The following is a 20023-nucleotide window of genomic DNA, read 5'->3' as shown; positions in this document are numbered from 1 at the left end:
ATCCTTTGACACTTTCCCTAGTGGGGCGTAGACTCTAGGAATACTCTCCGTCTGTCTCCTTGATTCTGGCTTTGTTTGTTTCTTCATTTATCCGATAAATAGCACATTGTGCTTTAAAAGTGAGGTTCAGCTATACAAAGGTCAAGCTGTTATTACCAACTTTAATGGACTTAGCAGTAGATAAAGAACATTTACTATGAAAGTTCAGGTCCTGTTTCTTTTATGGAAAGATTTAGAACATGGCTTTAATTTTAGCTAAGAGACCTGCTTTCCATATCCACAAGGCACAAGGAGATTTAGAGTCATAGCAGCTCTACTCAGGAATATGACCCCCAAACTTACAATTAAGTGAATTTAAGGCTCCTAACTAATTTAATTTTTCACGTGTTTTATGTGTTTAATTTTTCAATGCAGGTTCTCAGGTAGCCCAAGCTTGCCTTGAACTCACCATGTAGCTGTATCTAGGCAAGAACTCCACCACTGAGTATATCTCTAGCTAGGGAGCTGTGTTTTGCCTTGTCTTGTCTTGTCTTGTCTTGTCTTGTCTGGTCTTGTCTTGTCTTGTCTTGTCTTGTTGAAATGATGTTTTTTATTGCCTTGTCTGGTTTCAAACTCCTTGACTTAAGAGATCCTTCTACTTCACTTTTCAAAAAAAAAGAAAACAAAAACAAAAAGCAAACAACAACAACAACAAAACAAAAAACTGGGACTTCAGGTACCCATCAGCATGCCTAGCCTAACTAATTTAATTGTTAAAGTTTAAGTCTGGTAAATTCTCATTTTCACTATTCCCTTCCCTTAAAATATGAGTATTCCCACCCACTCTTAAAATGTCTGCATTTGGGGTTGGGGATTTAGCTCAGCGGTAGAGCGCTTGCCTAGCGAGTGCAAGGCCCTGGGTTTGGTTCCCAGCTCCGAAAAAAAGAAAAGGAAAAAAAAAATGTCTGCATTGTTGTTTGCTTGCTTGTTTGTTGTTTTTAGACAGATTCTTCCTGAGTTGCCAGGCTGTCCTGGAGCTCACTGGATAGCACAGGCTGGATTCTGACTGGAACAAACCTACAGGCTAAGGACTGTGCTCTAGAGTGTTGTGATTATAGGCATGTGTCACATTCCTGGCCAAATACTAGCCTCTCTTAAAGAGACAATTAAAGCTTAAAAGCATAGGCTTCTAAAAAGTCTCTCTCTCTCTCTCTCTCTCTCTCTCTCTCTCTCTCTCTCTCTCTCTCCACACACACACACACACACACACACACACACACACACACACACACACACACATATAAATGATTTACAGAGTTCAAGAAGGTAGCACGCAGAGGATGCAGATCTTAAATGTTTGCCTGATTCTTTGAATTGCACTGTTTCTTGCCAGTTTTCTGCAAAAGCCATTGTCTTAATAATGATTACCTTAAGCTGATACAGTCAGCACAAGGCTTTCTTTATATACAGAAGCCATTTTCTGAGTACAAAATAGCACCCAAGTGTTTTAGACAATAATTTAGTAGTTTAAATGTGTATAAACAGAATTGTCTTAAAGCTCATAGCAGATACCTTAGAGGGTTTTGGTTTCTGGGAGAGAAAAAGATGGAGAGAGGAGAGACATCCTGGGGTAAGGGACTGTAAGAACTGGCTATATGGGCTGGCCAATCAGAGTATGAACAGCCCACAAGGAACATGGCAAGTTATAACTCAGGGTTATTAATAGGGAGGTAAAAACTAATAGCTTAAAAGATAGATTCTCAGTTCTAGTGCTGACTTAAGTCTTATTATAAATATAAAAGGTGTATGCCTTATCTGGAAACTGAATGATTAAAGGCTGGGTAGAAACCCGTTTGAGATTAAGTATTAACTACAACAATTCACATTTGTAATACTTTTGGATGATACCCTGGCACTTGGCACCATTTACACTATTGTCCAAATGTGGCCTTCTCCTGGTTTTAGGAATCACATCAGTTTATATTACTGGTAGATGCTAAAATGTCACAAATACATTTGGAAACTCCCTTTCGACTTAGCCTCTTGTCTTCAGGATCCAGCCCTTGCCACATCACCTCACTCCAGCACCAGCCAGCCCTTTTATTTGTCATCAGGTTGTTGAGACTCCTGGTACTTAAACATAAAAGACGTTTCCAATTATTTTTGTGTTGCATGTGTGTGAATGTGCATGTGTGTGAATGTGCATGTGTGTGAATGTGTAGGTGTGTGTGTACTTACATTTGGAGGCCAGGGAAGGATGTTGTATCTCTTTCTAAGCCTATTCCCTTGAGAAAGGGTCACTCACTGTTTCTCAGCTAGACTGGCCAGCAAGCTTCTGTGATCTACCAGTCTCTACCCTGTAACATAAAGGTTACAGGCTTTATATACACCTTTAAAGAATACATACGTGGCACAGACATGTAATCCACACCTGGCAGATGAGGACAGCTTCCCAGAAGAAGGAGCCTCTCAAACGAAGACTAGAGGATGAATGAGTTTTAGCCAGATTAGAATTGGAATAAGGGTACTGGGTCCATGTGGTGAGTTCTAAGATAGCCAGGGCTATGTACTATGTAGAGAGACCCTGCCTTTAAAAAATGAAAAAGAAAAAAGAAAAGAAAGAAAGAAAAGAAAAAGAAAAAGAAAAAAAGTAAAGAATCAGCGTGGGGTAGACAGCACAGGCTCTAAAAAGTGAAGGAGGAATGTGAAACCATGTGGGTGAGAATGAAAAAGTGAGTTGCCTGAAAGGCTCGTGCTCAGAAATAACACCTTTCACGTGTCTTAATAGAAAAAGCTGGAGTCCCCACCGCCATCTACCAATCCCTTCCTGGAAGATGAGACAGCAGCAGAGACGGAGGAGCTGGCTCTGGAGAAGGGAGAGTTAGAGCAAGTGAGTCCGCTCGTCTGCAGGTAACCAACTCGTGCTCTTTCCTGAGAGTGGGCTGCCTCACTTCATGTGTGGTCTGTGGCCGGGACCACACTCAGAGATCATGACAAGGTGGGTTTATAGAAGGCCTTGTGTGAGGACGCAGTCAGGTAACAAAGAGCAGTTTTCCGCCCTGATCAGAAGAGCCTCCACTCAGGGTGGAGCACCGCATGCTTGCCCAGGGCTGCCCAGTTAGAGCTCTGCCTTGTCCAGCATCTTCTGGGGATGTCAGCAGCTCCCTTCCTCTCATCCAGTGCTGTGATGATGCAAGATACTGTGAGGTTAGCCATGCCATCCGTGGGCTGGGAGAGCCCTCCACATGTAGCTAGCCAATTGGAAGCCACTGGGCAACCTTGGAAACATCACGGTGACAGCAGTGTCTTTGGAGTTCCTTTTTGGAGCACACCAGTACTTTTAATTTCCTTCAGCACTTTCTGTCCAGCTCAAAATTTCCTGTCCCTTCTTCCTGCAGAATGGTGTTTTTGTTTCATTGCTATTTTATGACAAGAGATGTTAGAGCAGTAAGTCAGCCGTTTCCTTTCTGGATTAAAGCGCCTTTTCTTTAATTCTCTACACTTGGCTGCTAGAGGGTTATTTGGTGGCATTGTTTCTCTCCAGACACCAGCCAAAGGGAGACGGTTGGGAGACCAGCTTGAGGAAATACAGCCACACACTGTGCAGCTAGCTTTGCATTCCAAGTGGCAAGGTTGGGTGAATTCTGACAGGAGTCAGACAGGAGAATTCCTAGAAGCCATTAAACGTGTCTGTTCCATTGATTAAGTAATTGTAATAACATAGATACCTCCCATTTAAGGCACTTTATAATTTCAAAATCTTTACACGCTTTCTTTCACTGTCCCTCCCCCTGGTTTACAGGTGATGAAAGTACAGCTCAGAGAGGCTGACCAGCTTGCTCACACAGGGCAGGGTTTAGAAGTGGAGGGTGGGAATGGCAGCCAGGTCTAGCAGATGGAAACTTGAATTCCTTTCCTAGTTCCCCTCCCATATGCACACTTCATGTCTTATTAAAAAGTAAAGGCCATAGAAGTGAAGTTTATGAGCAAAAGTAAATGGGAAGAACTAAGGGCTGCTGTGAGTCTGTCCCAGAAAAGTGGGGCTAGCTGTAGCTGGTTTAAAGCTGTGGTATTATTAGGTAGCACAGACAAGGGGATATTGCTTCTGACCCCAGTGCTGTTCTCAGAGTGGGAGCAAGGACTCAGATTGGAGAGGGTTTTTTTTCCCCCCGATAAATTCCACTGGGCCACCTGCTTAGTAGAAACATGCCGTGTGCAGTCATGTCTTGTATGGGGCCTTCCTGCCTCTCCAGGATTATGAGCTGCCTTTGTCTTGATTAGTTAAAAACCATGCAGTTTGAGCACTCAGGTGCTCTGTGTTAGCTGGTTACCTCTGGTGTCATTACACTGAGTCAACAGAGTCCCTTCATTACCTTTGCACAGTTTTGCTGGATAAAACATGACTCTGGTTTTGTCTTGAAACATTTTTCTCTTCATGAAAACTTGATTGAAGTGACTATTGTAAGACCAAGACCTGCAGGCTCTAAGGACAGTGATCACTGATCCTGGACAAGCAGGCAGGAAAAGCAGGGTTCTGCAGTGATGAGAACTCGGGGCTTGTGTCTGCTGCTCACAGCTACTCACAGCTACTCACAGATACATTTTAGGCTCTCTCAGCCTCCATGCTGTCGGTATCGTGACCTTCCCTTCATGCTGTATTCTTAGATGGCCCTTGGGGAGTTGGGAGAGAAAGGGACCAAGGTCCCTGCTGCCAGAGCAGCTCCATTCTGAGTCACTTTGTGTGGGGACTTCCAGGCCAAGCTTGTTTTAAACCTAAAGTTTTACATGTGTTTTTTTTTTAAACTAATAAAAAAGTCCTGATCTAGATGATGTCCCCGTCATTCAAGGCTGTTCTTTATTAGTAGTAACACTCACACAGTGACTAATGCCCTTCATATGTTACTCACACCTCTGGCTTGCTAGATGGAGTCTCAGATCGCCTTCCCAGCAGCCAGTTGCCTTCTGGAGTTTTGTGCACCAGAAGAACAGGAGCTCTTGGGGTGCAGGGAATAGACTCCACAGCATAAGTAGGGAGCCAGCAGAAGTAGTGGGGAGCCCCTACCTGTTGTCTTAGGTTTCTTGAGCCGTCTCCTTGCCCGTAGGCAGTTTCCCTGCTACAGTTTGTGCCTAGTTGCTGAGAAAGGAGTGTGAACTTCATGAAAAGACCTTAGTGCTTAATTGCCAAGATAGCCCCAGTAATAAAAAACAAAACAAAACAAAAAAACTCAGCATTTGAAAAGGGACTGAGGGCACAGGAGGAGAGAGAAGAAATCAGGAATTTCTGGTTTCAAAATGTACCCTTCTGGTGATCCAAGCAGTTAGATTTAATCTGTTTACATTGGATAGTAATAAAAGGAAATGGGACCAGCTGCAGACCTCCTTACTGTGACAACAGTAACCTTTTATTATTCCATCAAACTCCGGGAGGAAATAGCTTAAACATCTGCAGTGTTTGGACAGAATTCACACACTCAGCAGTCCAGCCTGAGTGCTACTGCTAAATGACTTAGTGTATTCTTTAAGCTGAGGATCAGCTCTTTGGGGTGCAAAGGGAGACACCAGTGTGAGCTGAAATTCCAGCACCTCCTCACTAAGCATGGCGCATTCATAGAGCAGCTGTGGGCAGGGCAGCCCTGTGGAGAAGTAGAAAGAAGAGAAAGAAATCTGAGCAGTGCTTCTTGTTATCCCCATCATGCTTCAGCTCATAAAATTACAGCCACAGGAACTAGGTACTGTGGTGACAGGACTAATAACAGACAAGGCAGAGGTAGATCAGTCACCTAAGATGGACTTGCGACAACTGCCTGTCTGGTACTGCAGCTTCTGTATATTCTGTGGAGCTTCCCCATGCAAAGACCCATGAACATCAGTCCAGACGACTTTGTTAGAACATCATAAAGCCACTTTCTCACAGAACAGATCTGTATTTTATACTCACCAAAGAACCTTTAGACTTGTTAGACATGCTTTTAGAACCATATGTTTTGTACACAGTTAGGAAACTATAAGCAAAACCACAGATTAAGATATTCCTAAAATGTCTTCATATGCAAGATCCAGTCTTTGGAACCACTCGTTAATTAAACTATATTTTGCCAGGCAGAACAGCATAAACTTGTGCCCCTTCTTGGAAAGCTGAGGCAGGTAAAGGTGTTCATATACAAGCAAATTAAGCCCCACCACCAGGACCCATGTAAAGATGTGTTGTTGGAGATCATCTAGAGACGTCTTTATTAGCCAGCTGGTAACTACACTGGGCATTCAGGATCCCAATGTAGCCTAAGCCTTGCTCAGGGGGAGCTTTTAGGCAAACACACACACACACACACACACACACACACACACGCGCACACACCCTGGGTTGTCACACTTCAGCTAACAAGAGCAGTTAGCTAAAAGCAGAACTACAGAAGCCAAAAGCAAGGTGAATACAATTAATTAAGTTAAGTTAATACCTAACTGTGGACTTTGATGGAAAGGCCTTTGTTTTAGTTTTGGCAAATGTTGCCATCTTTGTGCTGAGTTTTACAGCCTGAGTGGTAATCTCTTCCACCGTAGAGTCAGTTGTGCTAAGGTCTGGGGGCCTGTTACATATGGAAGGAGAAAACTGACTGCACGATTGTCCTCGAACCTCCATACCCTTGGCATGGCATGTGCAGGCACACACACAATAAGAGCAAAACAAACAGAAGATGAATAGTGCAGATTATAGAAGTGTCCTAGTCAGTAAAGCGCTCACCTTTGTCAAGTGTGAGGCCCTGACTGGATCTCCAGAATCCATGTAAAGTGCTGGGTGTGATGGGAGGCACCCATGAAATAGACAGACGTCCTGGCATCCACTGGCCAGTGCGCCCAGCCTGCCTGGCATAGTTCCAGGCCAGAAGGTGCAAGGCACCCGAGAGTGACTCACAGCTGAGTCCCCTCCACACACGAACCTGTACCCCTAACACACAAGAAAAAAAAATAATACTAATGATTATGGCCAGACTAGCCATATTCCCCCAGTCTAAAGTCAGGTTATCTAGTTCTACAAAGACAGATTGAATCTCATTTTTATATTTATCTTCTATATTATTAACAAGCCACCTTATCCAGGAGAATCAAATGAAAAAACAGATAAGATAAGGTCTGGGGAGATAGCCTAGCAGCTAAAATTCTTGTGGTATCAACATAAAGACCTGAACTCAGATCTCCAGCACCCATATAAAAGTGATGTGGTGGTGCACATCTGTAATCTCAGCACTGGGGGAGCGTGGACAGGTGGATCCAGATCCTTGCTAGCCACCCAGTCTAGCTGCAGTGACAAACTGCTGCTGTGTGAGAGGTGGCTCACTCCGAGAGCGCGTGCGTGCATGCATGCATGCATGCATGCATGCATGTATGCAAGAGAGAGAGAGAGAGAGAGAGAGAGAGAGAGAGAGAGAGAGAGAATGAATATCACCCCTCACAGCCTTCATTATGGGTCATCTATGTTAAGCTAGAAAAAATGGACCAGCTCCTGGCGCCTGTGCTCTGAGGTGAGCAACTATGGTCTGGGTCAAGCCCTGTGCTTTCTCAGAGACCCTCTCAAAGTCCTCTCAGGGCCCAGCATTGGTGGAAGTTTCCAGTTGGCAAAATCTGGTAGACACTTGTCCTAAAAGGACCAGAGTTTTGAGCAGGTATAATGGTATCCCTGATCTTTCAGTATTTAGGAGGTAGAAGCAGAAGGACTTCCTGGAATACAGAATGTGACTCTTTGTCTTAAAAAAGCAAAAACAGAACCAGTTTCTAAGAAATCTGGCCTAAAATTTAAAAACATGAAACTTATTGGAGGTAAGAGGAACAGAATTATAGGTTTATGTAAAGTTGACTCCCTCTCTCATCTCCCCCCTTTTCTGTAGCCTTGGCTAGCCTGGAACTTAAAAAGATTTTCTTGCATCTGCCTACCAAATACTGGGATTAAAGGCATGAGCCATCACACCCAGCAATATTTAATTTTAATTGAAAATTATTAGTTTTTAAATATTTGGGGTTTTGTTGGGTTTTTTCCAAGATAAGATCTCTCTATATATTCCTGGCTGTCTTGGAGCATCTTCTGGCTGTCTTGGAGCATCTTCTGTAGACCAGGCTGGCCTTGAATTCACAGAGATCCACATGGGAATTAAAGACATGAGCCATTAAGCCCAACTAAAAGATATTTTTAATCAATTAAAGTGATGTGTAAATAACCAGATGCTAAGAAAGTAGATTTCTGCCTGTTACTGGGTGGCAGCTTTTCCAGTTTTTCCAGTTATTTTTACCTTAAAAGTCTGTATTACATTTTGTTTATTTAGAGTGGAGGGAAGGGACCACATACCTTGATACATGTATGGAACTCAGAGGACAACTTGTGGGCATTGTTCTCTTCTTCCACCTTGTGGGTCCTGATATCCAATGTTGTAGTAAATGCTGAACGTGCTCACTGGCCCAGGGTCTCACCATATTGCCAGGGCTGTTCCCAAGCTGTGGGCTCAAGCTGTCTCCCTGCGTCTGTCTCCCTAGAGCTCCCACTGTGGGTCTGTGCCGCCACACCTAGCTTGTTTCCAGTGTGCATTAAGATAGAAGCAATTTAAGAAAGTAGATTTCTGGGGCTGGGGATTTAGCTCAGTGGTAGAGCGCTTACCTAGGAAGCGCAAGGCCCTGGGTTCGGTTCCCAGCTCCGAAAAAAAGAACCAAAAAAAAAAAAAAAGAAAGTAGATTTCTATAAACTATTCTTACCAGTTAGTATCATCATACACATAATCACAGGTGAGAGGGGGAGGGTATACTTACAGCTTTGATGGCAGTGTTAGTTTACAGATGTGTTCTTATCTCTGAATTTTGTGTACATTATGCACGGGGGTTGGTATGGGGGGAAGAGAATGTGTTTATTTGTTTACTATACCAGTGGAACAACATCTTTAGCCCTGTTTATTTTCAGACAGTATGATGCTATATAGCCCAGGCTGGCCTCAAACTCCAGCTCCTCCTGTTTTGCAGTACTGACGTAGCAGGAATACACCACTGTACTCAATTCAAGCTCTTATGCAGTAGTCATTCCCACTAAGCTGATTAATGGAGTGTTGTAGAGTGCTTACTAGTGTACTAGACCCTGGGTTTGGTTTCCAGAGCTACAAAGAGAAGGAGTTTGTAAGCAGCAGTTCTGTCAGCAAGTGTTACAGGCATGGCTTATATTCAATTTGAACACTCAGGATCTTTGGTTTAGAGGTTTTTTGCTGACAACAGTAGACAGGTTAACAGTTTTTCAAGGAGTAGAAAATAACAGAGATTCTTATTTTTAGATACTTGGAAAGGAATTAGGAAGAAAATAAAATTTTTAAATGGTTGCTGCCAAGTAACCTGTTTACTAGCAAATTTTAAGTATCATTGTGGGGCTGAGACAAGACAGTCTCCCCACCATGCTTTCTTAGACAGGAGACCTTCATGCTGAGGGACTATAAGTGGTGAAGCCAGAAAGTAGAGAATAAGGTGGCAACCCTCTGTTGGCCTCCCCCTCCTCTCTTCTAACATTACTTTTAATCAAAGTCTGAAGTCTGGGATCATTGCAGGAAGGAGCAAGTCTGCTGGTGTGCCTTTGGGATTGCTGGTGGGAGCTCAGCCTCATTTCCTGGGCTGTGAGGTAGCAGCAGTAAAACCCCATGAGGGAGTATTGTGACAGAAAGACAGAAGGTACCTTGTATCATGATCATAATAGCAGTAATAACACCAAAGTGTTAAGTCTAGCCCAGATTCAGACTTTTAAAGCATCCACTGATGATGAGCTTCCAAATCAAAGTTGCATATAATATCAGAGTAGCAGTAAATCTTCCAGCATACAAAGCAAGCCCAAACTACTGACAAGCTGGCAGTGGCTCACTGGATCTATAATTCTGGAGTAGTGCAGTATCCACTGGTTTTATCTGTGAGATAAGAACTTTGGTGTTTGCTTAAAATCTTTCAGAGGTTGCTCAAACATACAGTTCATATTTATTCATATTCTTTCTCCTCTTTTCCCAGCCAAAGAAGCCCAAAGCCCCAGATAATCCATTTCATGGCATTGTTTCCAAGTGTTTCGAGCCTCATCTCTACGTGTACATTGAGTCCCAGGACAAGTGAGTGACAAGCATTCTGCCTGTTCCTAGCCTCTGATCATATTGGTTGGTTCCTACACAAGGACAACCCCTCCCAGAGTCATTAAGGAAACCATTGTATCTTCTGTGTATAACCTTTTATCTTGCCTATAATTTGTCTCCTTGTTTGAGACAGGATATGTAGCTTTGGCTGACCTTAAATTCCTAGAGATCTGCCTGTCTCTGCCTCCAAGTGCTAAGACTGAAGGCTTATGCCACTGTACTGGCTTGTTTTCCTCATAAATCTACACTGCCCGAGTTGGCTGGATAAGGGTCTATGTGGATCAAACACCTCCCACTCCTACCTCCTACCCCTCTGTGGGCCCCAACCACATAACCCCCACAAGGCGTCAGGTACCCAGACACTGTAAGGAAACCCACTCGCTGGAGTACATACTTTCAGTTATAATTTGGCTTTTCACTGTGAAGTAGGTTTACTTTCATAAAAACTTAAAAATAGCACAAAGATCTTCCATTAGCTTTTCCCAGGCTATGAATATCTTCACGTAAGCATAACTATCAAAATCCAAAGTAAGATTGATCCTGTTTCTGGTACTAGGACCTCATAATCATGCACTTAACTGTGGGGTCTCTGTAGCCTCCTTTAATCCTAGCTCCATCCTCATTTTTTCTGTCTTTCTGACCTTGGCATTGTAAGAGGACTGACCAGATGTTTCAGATGCTTTGTGAAATGCCATCAGTTTCCAATTGCCTGATGATGTGCCTCTCCTACCCCTGCCCCTGGCAGATCCCCTCTGAATCAGTTTCTAATGTTGCCCAGACTGCTCTTGGCTCCTGGGATCAAGTGATCCTCCCTCCTCAGCTTTTTGAGTAGCTAGAACTATACACACAGCATCGATTCATGTATTGTCTTTCTTAAATCCCAGTTAGGAGCTGTCATAATAGCACACAGTATAGCCCGTCAGTTAGGGGGTGGAGCAGGACAGTTTCAAGTTTGGAGACAACCTGAGCTGCATGTGTGAGACCATGTCCCTAAACATCAAAATACAGGTTCTATACTTTTGGTAAGAAAACCGTAGAAGTACCTGGTTTTGGCTCTGTCTGCTAAGGTGAAGCTGGCCAGCCTTCTCCACTGTCAAGCTACAGGACTTTTTCCTTGTATTAAGTGTCTTGCAGGGAATGCTTTGAGATAGTGGGTAGGGGGTCATTTTTTCAGGCTTTGATGATTCTCGCCTGCAGCACTTCTCACTGCCTAATGCTGGCCGTCTGTCTCCATCCTTTGTTTTCCACTTTCTAGTCGGAATTCTACATAGGAAAGTTCTCTCTTCTTCCCCACTTGTATCAGTCAGGGACTTGGAGTCACCCATGCCGCATGCTCTTTCACAGACGCACAGGCTCCACACGCTCTCACAAACCAGGCCCCTCCACCCAGTTTCCTCACAGCCAGAAGTCGTCTAGGGTCTCCTTGATGGTGTAGGGTCCCTTACTGACAGGAGACTACTCACAAAGAAGGGTGGTCCCTTCTTACGCCCAGATCCTTATCCATGGCCAAGGTCACTATTGAAGTTATTGGACAGTGGAGTTTGGAAAAGTTGGGTTTCTGGAGCAGAGCAGGTTTTGAGGACACAGGCTGGCAGAGCAGATCAGACTTGATGCGGTGATGGTTATTAACCTTTGACAAGGCATAGATCCTTTCAAGACTCCTTGAGGTTTGGGCCTATAATCCCAGCTACTAGGAGAGTGGGAACTGGGGTGATTGCAAGTTCCAAGCCTACCTGGGCTACAGAGTGATATCGCATCCAGCCTGGGTAGCGTAGTGAGACCTTGCCTCAAAACTACAATGTAAAAAGAGGGTAGTGGATATAGCTCAGTAATGGAGCACTTGCCTAATATGTATAAGGTTTAATCCCCAGTATCACAAATAAGTAAAAAATAAACAGTAAACCATAGACCTCTAGCAAAAAAAATTAGCTATATACACAGAGTAACTTTGAGTATGGTTTCAGGGGACTTTAGGAAGCCACTTTTTTCCCTTTGGTCAGAGAACCATACAGCTGAGAAAGAGCTCAGATTAGACTGATGTGTGCAGACACTGCTCTCAAAGTTCCATTACTCAGACCTCTGCCAGGGAGGGCTCACCAGCATAGCAGACTGAGGAGGGGTCTACATGCCAGGAGGACCTGGATTCCAGTCAGCTCTGTACTCACTAGCCTGGGGCCTCCAGCATGCCACGTAACCTCTTCCAGGCTGTCTTGTCTCTCTGCAACAGGGTCATCAGCCCATCTCATAGGCTTTGCGATGAAAGTAATTCACCTCAACAAGTGGCTCCTTGGCCCACAGTGGATGGTGTGCAGGCAGGCAACCCCATCGGGGTTACAGACTTAATATGGAGCCAGGCGTGGGGTCTGTGCTCTCATCTCCAAGTTCTCTGTGCCCAGGGAACATTCTGGCAATACTGTCCCAACAGATAACCACTAGCCAGAGAAGGCCCACTAGCCAGTATATAGGAAGGAGGCAAGCTTCTCCATCACATTGGCCTCTCCAGCCTTTCTTCCATACACACACACACCCATGTGTCACACATACATTGTTTCAGCTATTGGAATTCTCACATCTGAGATAAGACTGTGTATGTCCTAAAAGCAAGGACCTGGGGTTGGAAAGATGTATAGCTTAACATAAGACCAACTCCTGCTCTTGCAAAGGACCCAAGCGGCTCCAAGAACACTCATCAGATGCTCACAACCACTGGAACGCCAGCTCCAGGGGGTCTAATAGCTTCTGCTGGCCCCTGTGGGCACACGCACGCTCTCGCACACACACTCGCGCGCACACACACACTCTCATATACATAGCAGACCCACATGCATGCATAGAAATGAAAAATAGAGGTTAGGAATGTAGATCAGTGCGAGAGTGTTCACCTAGTGTCTGCAGGGCCCTGGATTTCATTCTCAGCACTGCTTCAAAAAAAACCAGACAAACAAAAACAAAACAAAAAAAACAGTGGGGCTGGAGAGAAGCTTCAGTGGGTAAGCACTGGCTACTCTTCCAGAGAGAACTAAAGTTGGGTTCCCAGCACCCACATTAGGCAGTTTACAGCAGCCCGGAACTACAGAGCCAGTCTACTTAACTATAATGAAATTTTCAAAATCACATTGATCCCTTATTACCAGTTAAACCAAGAGGTCATGTTGGATTTCACCAGTTGTGTTTAATTAATTCCTTAATTTATTTATTTTGAGACAAGATCTCATGTATAGGAGGCTGTCCTTGAACTTGCTGCATAGCTGAAGATGGCTTGAACTTTAAAAAGAAGTGTGTGAGTGTGTGTGTGTGTGTGTGTGTGTGTGTGTGTGTGTGTGTGTGTCTGTTCATGTGTATGGAGGCTAGAGATAGCCTTAAGTATTCAATTTATTTTATATTGGAATGAATTTATACCTTTAGAGAAGTTATCAAAACTAGCATGTTATGTATGTTTAGTGGGAGACACTTGTGATCCAGTGCTCAGTTGCTGAAATGGGAGAATCTTAAATTCCAGGCCAGCCTGGGCTACATAGCAAAGCCCTGTCTTGAAACCCAAACAACAGCTGGAAGTGAAAGTCAGTTCAGTACTCCTGCCAGTCTCCAGGCCTTGCTTGGCTCAGCCAGTTTTCCCACTATTCCCCTTTCTCTCTAGGACCGATCATTTTAGTGGTCAGGGTTCCCGTGAGGACCTGGAAGACCCTCGTGAGCTGGGTCTTCATCTTTTTTACACGCCCTATCATTTCCTAAACACTGCCCTTTCTTTCTGGCTCACAAAAGTGCACCAGACTTATCTCCTGCATCAGGTCCAGCCCTAGGGTCATGCTTGCTTCCAGGCTCCCCATTTCCTCTATGGGGAGTGACCACAGACACCGAGCTCCGGTGTGAGTGTGCTGAGTGCTGCTGGTGCCATTGCTCCTGGGCTGAGAAGCGGGTGCCCGCATGAGCATAGATGCATCCACACACAGGTTATCTTCATATCTACCTGCACCTTAAAGCCTGCAGGTTCATGTCAAGACCTCCATTCTAACCTAACATTACCAGAGTCCCCAAGCTGGTAACTGCCTTCTGGCTCTTAGCATCCTTGATATGTTTACTTGCTTCCCCCTTTTGTCCATATGTACCCCATCTCCCAGTCTCCTTCCAAGCCCGCTGCTCACCCCAGAGCAAGTCCACACCTCCAGCCCAAGAGAAGTGCAAAGGGTGCATGTTCGTGGGTGCAACTCTGAGCACACACATGCTGAATCCCTGTGGGGCTCTTGGGCCACCTCCTCCTAGTGCCACTGCTACCTTGCTTTCCAGTGTACTTATTATTTCTGAATGCTGACTTCAGATCCATCTGCACAGACCATGCTAAGCCCAGACTGTGGTGAGCTGATCGCTTCTCCTCCTTTGTTCATGGTCCCGGTAATACTCTTTACTACGCATTCATTTTTAACTTCATCAGCAGAACTAACAGTGTGTCATCTGAACCCGCAAATGCTTACACAGTTCTTGGGCACAAAGCTCAAGCTGCAGAGAAGAGAAGGAAACCACATGTCCACGAGGTTTCTCTCAGCTGGGGAGAGTCCGGAACAGCAGTGTGGCATGTATCTGCATAGTATGCAATGACAGTGCCAATGACTCTGTGACCTTGTGCAAAGGTTCTTCAAGTTTCCAACCTTCACCTTTAAAACAACAATAATAATGCCCTCTATTTAAAGCTCTTGGGAGGAATAAATGACATCATATTTATAACACATCTTATAAGCTAATGGAAGAAAAAGACCAAAAAAGAAAGAGGGTGTTGTGTGATATTAAAAATACGAGGAGCTGCAGAGATGGCTCAGCACAGACTGCTCCCAGAGAATCTGGGTTTAATATCCAGCACCCACATGGGGCCTCACAACAATCTTAACTCCAATCCCAGAGGATGCGCCTCCCTCTTCTGGCCTTCTTGGGTACTGCGTGCACATATTGCATAGGCAAATATGCAGGCAAACACTCATTCACATAACTAACATAAATAAAAGCTCAAAAAAGATAACAGTCTGTGCCATCTGTGGAGATGAGAGCGTCAACTGACTCCATTGAATTCTCTGCCTTACATTTCTCTTTTCCTCCTCTTCCTCTTCCTCTTCCTCATCCTCCTTCACTGTGCCAGCCCCCATCCCTTTTTACTTCTGCACCACTTTATTCCCACCCTTAGAATCAAAATGTGGAAGATGGCCATCTAAGCACACATTGGGTACTAACATGAAGGGTAGCCTGACACACCAGCCAGTGCAGTGGACTGAGGGAGCATGAATAAACACCCCACCCCAGGGGAGACCCCATAGTGTACACAGAGACATTCCCGTTGTAAATCAGCTGCCTCTATGGCAGATGCTAGCTGGAGTGCTGTCCCCAGTACTGTGCAATTACATCATAGGTCAGAGAATGGGCCCTGTTCATTCACATCAGCCACTGTGCACCAGGATAGGGAAAGCTTGACCTGTTACACAGTACAATAAGATGTTAATTCAAGTGCTAAAACCAGGTGCTGATACATACATGTCATTCCAGGAGTGAGGAAACTGAGGCAGAATAACCACAAGTTTCAGGCCCGTTCAGGCTACATAGTAAAACCCTACCTGGAAAAAAATTAGTAAGAGCCAGGTATATAGCACATACTATACTCCAGTACCCAGGAGGCTAATCCAAGAGGAGAGTCATAAGTTCAAAGCCAGCCTCAAAACAGATGAACAAACCAAAACCAAATCATGTGGCAGTGAGTGGCAGGTGATGGCAGTTCCAGCTGAGGAAGCAGGTGTTAGTTTGAGTTGTGCAATGACATCTGGGCCTAGAGAGCTACATGGAAGGTGCTTTGGCTAGGAAGTGACAGGTGAAGGCCCAGCAATGGGGTCACAGAGGTGACTGGCCTAGGTGCCTTCTGTGCAGAAGAGCTGTGAGGGTCTATGAGAAAGTCGGGCAAGAATGAAGAGTGGGGGTGGCGGCCGAGGCACTTGCAGAGGTCAACTAAAGGGGCCCCTCTCTCCACAGGCAGAGACCTAGCCTGGGTAAAGCAGCACATCTGGATGTCATAAACTGAGTAACAAAAGCACTGGAGTAAAATGTCAATTGTTTCCTAGTCCTGCTAGTCGATGCTGTGTGTGGTTCTTGCCTTTTTCTTCTTATTGTATAAATATATTTTTAAAACACAGCTGGATTCTTCTAGCCTTAGCCAGCAAACTAAAAAAAAATACCACATGTCAAGAGGGGCCTCCCATTGTCCACACAGCACAACTATGCAGATGACAGTAGTTGTAGCACTTTTAGATCCCAGTCCCTGATGACTCGGAGTGACTAAGGCAACCTGAGAGGTGTTTGGTTGGGAAAGTGGAAACAGAGCCCAGCCACCCTCCCCACCATGACCAGACAAACGACTTTCTCAACTACTTTTCCCCCAAGATTTTTTTTTATATATTTAATTCTGGAAGTTCTATGGAAAAACTATTCATCTTACAGAAAGAAGGCATTCTGTCTTTGAAGCCATCATCCTCTGACACATTTAGGTTCGTGATGTCTACATCTTTGCTACCATCAGACCCTTTCTGTAGGCTGATGAAAAGCATGAAGCTGGGCTGGTCCAGGCTATGGGTTTTGCACCCTGCTTGTCTTGGACAAGGCGCTTTTCTGTGCCTGGCTTTTGGAGAAGTGGCATAGTAAAGTAGGGACCTCCAAGGTTATTGCTAAGAGTTAGCATTCTGTGACGTGGTTATAAAGCACAGCAATGGCTCCTGAGCCATCATAGTGTTTAGGACTTTGGTTTGTGGAAAGGGGTTCTTGGCATTCCAGGGTACGTACTTATATGGCAGGTTCTCCAGTCAGTTCTGCCACCCAGTTTTATGACGGAGTTTTAGGAGTCAGTTTTCTCACCTTCTGGAGGAGCAGCAGTGCTCTGTCTCCCTCATTGGGGTCTGGGGCAGACGTAGCAATGAGATGCCTGGAACAAAGCAGTGTGCAAAGTCAGACTTCATTACTGTCATCTTTTTAAGCAGGGCGGTGAATGGAACATGAATAAAACCTGTAAGTTCGGGTTGCACTAGGAATGGGCACTTACGGGAACAACTGAAGTCCTTGCAGACAGTACTCCTGCCTGATCTCTCCAAGTGAAACAACATTTCTGCTCTTCCAGAAACCTCAGTGAGCTGATAGACCGGTTTGTGGCAGATTTCAAAGCCCAGGGCCCACCCAAGCCCAACACTGATGAAGGGGGTGCTGTACTCCCCAGCTGTGCTGACCTCTTTGTCTACTATAAGAAGTGCATGGTACAGTGCTCACAGCTCAGCACAGGCGAGCCCATGATTGCCCTGACCACCATCTTCCAGAAGTACCTCCGAGAATACGCCTGGAAAATCCTCTCTGGCAACCTGCCTAAGTAAGTCCTGTTCTCCTTACGCAGCAGGGAATTGAAGCTCCCGATATCCCTAAATATGGGAGTCTCAAAGGAAAGCCACTCTGGGGTTGTTTACTGAACTGCTAAGAATGTCGAAGAGGAAAACACTCCTCCTGGGCTCTCAAGGGCTTGGCCCGCTGCTGTCGTCTTCTTCTTTTTCTTTTTTTTTTTTTTTTTTTTTTTTTTTTTGGAGCTGGGGACCGAACCCAGGACCTTGTGCTTCCTAGGCAAGTGCTCTACCACTGAGCTAAATCCCCAACCCTGCTGTCTTCTTAAATGACATTCCATAGCTGACCATGACTGGCAGCAGGCATGATCCCCCAGCCACCAGTGTAGGTCACAGTGTATCAGTAAGTTAGGCCTATTATGTGTATGTACACAGTACACATGGATTCAACATAGAAAAAAGTTACTCAGTAGCAGAGGCAATATGGCTGCAACCTATTCAGTCTGTTCATCCTTGAGCGCCCAATAGACAGGCTTTCCCTCCTCCTACTGTTTTCCATGGCTTCTAATGCTGTGAATACGGACTTAAGTTTAAGGATTGGGGCTGGGGAGAAAGCCGAGTGGGTAAAGTACCTCCTGCACAAGCATGAGGAGCTGAGTTCAGATCCCCTGCACCCACATCAAACACTGGGGCTCGGCCACAGTTGCCTGTAATCACAGCAGTAGGGGGTGGAGACAAGAAGACTCCAGGGCCTCAGTGGCAGCCAGTCAGACCAACTTTAGTAAGCTCCAGGCTTAGTGAGAGACCTTATCTCCAAAACAAGATAGAGAAAGATAGAGGAGAAAACCCACCGTCGACTCTGGTCTCTACTTGTGTGTTCGTGGACGCATATGTGCACTTTTAGACCATCTTACTCTATGTGTTCACGTATGAACTCCACATGTATGCACCTTAACTGTGAAGATGGTTGGAGAAGCAGCTTTTGTGCCACAGATGACCCCAAGTGGGGTCTGCACCTTGGGGAATCCCAGGCCAAGATGGCCAGATGGGCTCCTTGGTGAGAATGGGATCATCCCAGGTGAGGACTGCTCACTGGCTCTCTTGGCGTTGTCCCTTCCTGTTTCTGTGAGTGAGATGGTCTGAACAGATGACAGTCAAGGTAAGGTCAGGAGCAAAGGCACCCATTCATTGTGCTGATTTATTTGTGCCGTAGCCAGCCTTTCCTTCGCTTTCTTCTTTGTCAAAATATGCAGCTTCAGGAAGCAAGTTTGCAGCTGCAGCCTGACTAGTTCCTGCCCTTTTCTTCAGAACCAGCAGCAGCAGTGGGGGGCTGACCATCAGCAGCCTCCTCAAAGAGAAAGAGGGCTCAGAAGTGGCCAGATTCACTCTGGAGGAGCTGTGTCTCATCTGCAGCATCCTGAGCACAGCCGAGTACTGTCTGGCTACCACTCAGCAGGTGAGCACCCAGCTAAGCTTGCCGCCCTCCCAGAGCTCTCTCCCACAGCTGAACTGGGACCTATGAGCTCCACTAAGGTCTCCTGCCACCTTGGGCAAGCTGGTTGGCCTCTCAGGAGCAAACTCACCATAGAGTCAGAGACTGCCCAGGCAGCCATCTTACAGGAGAAATACAGCCAGCTTCCACACACGTGTAAGCTACCAAACAGGTATGACCTCTTAAAAGTAGGTCAGTAGCAGTGTCCTTCATGAGAAAAGCATCAGTAAACTGTCTTCTGAGTACCAGGCAGCCTTTCCTGACATTCTGTAGCATTCTCTGTCCATCACAACAAACAACCATTGTTTGGTACTGACTGTGAAGCAGAAAGGGTAAGGCCTCCGATGGAGCCAGTGGAAGGCGGCTCAACAACTAGCTTTGCAGAAGGGTGAGCCAGAGCAACTTGGACTCAGCCCTCCACAGGCTTATAAGCTCTTTTTCCCCATTAGCCTGAAATCCCCCTGAAGAAACCTGAGAGAATCCCATTCTTCCTGATGCGGATACTTATTTCCTAAGCATCTAAGAAATCAGCTGCAAGGGGCAGTTTAGACGTGACAGCTTGGCATTCCTGTGTGCCAGGACTTGAACACAGGAAGTGTCCAGCAGCCTCCTTGAGGGTCAGCCAACTGGGCCCAGAGGCCAAGGCCAAGGCAGTAGCACACTCTGCTTGGGGGTGTGGCCACATATACAGGGAATGACTCACAGACTACTTTGGTCTAGCAGCCAGAGACAGGCAGGCAGGTAGGTACACACACACACACACACACACACACACACACACACACACATATACATACACACACATATACACACACACACGTATACACATAACACACACACATATACACATACCACACACACACACATATACACATACCACACACACACACACATATATACATACACACACATATACACACACACGTATACACATAACACACACACATATACACATACCACACACACACACATATACACATACCACACACACACACACACATATACATACACACACATATACACACACACGTATACACATAACACACACACATATACACATACCACACACACACACA

The 20023-nt window shown here is 45.3% G+C and overlaps 1 protein-coding gene across 1 annotated transcript in view; it reads left to right on the top strand.

Annotated features, from left to right (window-relative positions):
* Positions 1-20023, top strand: part of Vps53 (VPS53 subunit of GARP complex) — a 118882-nt gene that overhangs the window by 65691 nt on the left and 33168 nt on the right. The window contains 4 exon segments of the mRNA NM_001105813.1: positions 2768-2869; positions 9994-10088; positions 17248-17490; positions 18764-18911. Of these exon segments, the coding sequence (NP_001099283.1) occupies positions 2768-2869; positions 9994-10088; positions 17248-17490; positions 18764-18911 (588 nt within the window).

Source organism: Rattus norvegicus, chromosome 10 (assembly GCF_021556685.1).
Source record: "Rattus norvegicus strain SHRSP/BbbUtx chromosome 10, alternate assembly SHRSP_T2T, whole genome shotgun sequence".
NCBI lineage: Eukaryota > Metazoa > Chordata > Mammalia > Rodentia > Muridae > Rattus > Rattus norvegicus.
Note: the sequence above shows the minus strand (reverse complement) of the source record. Positions and strands in the feature narration are given on the sequence as shown.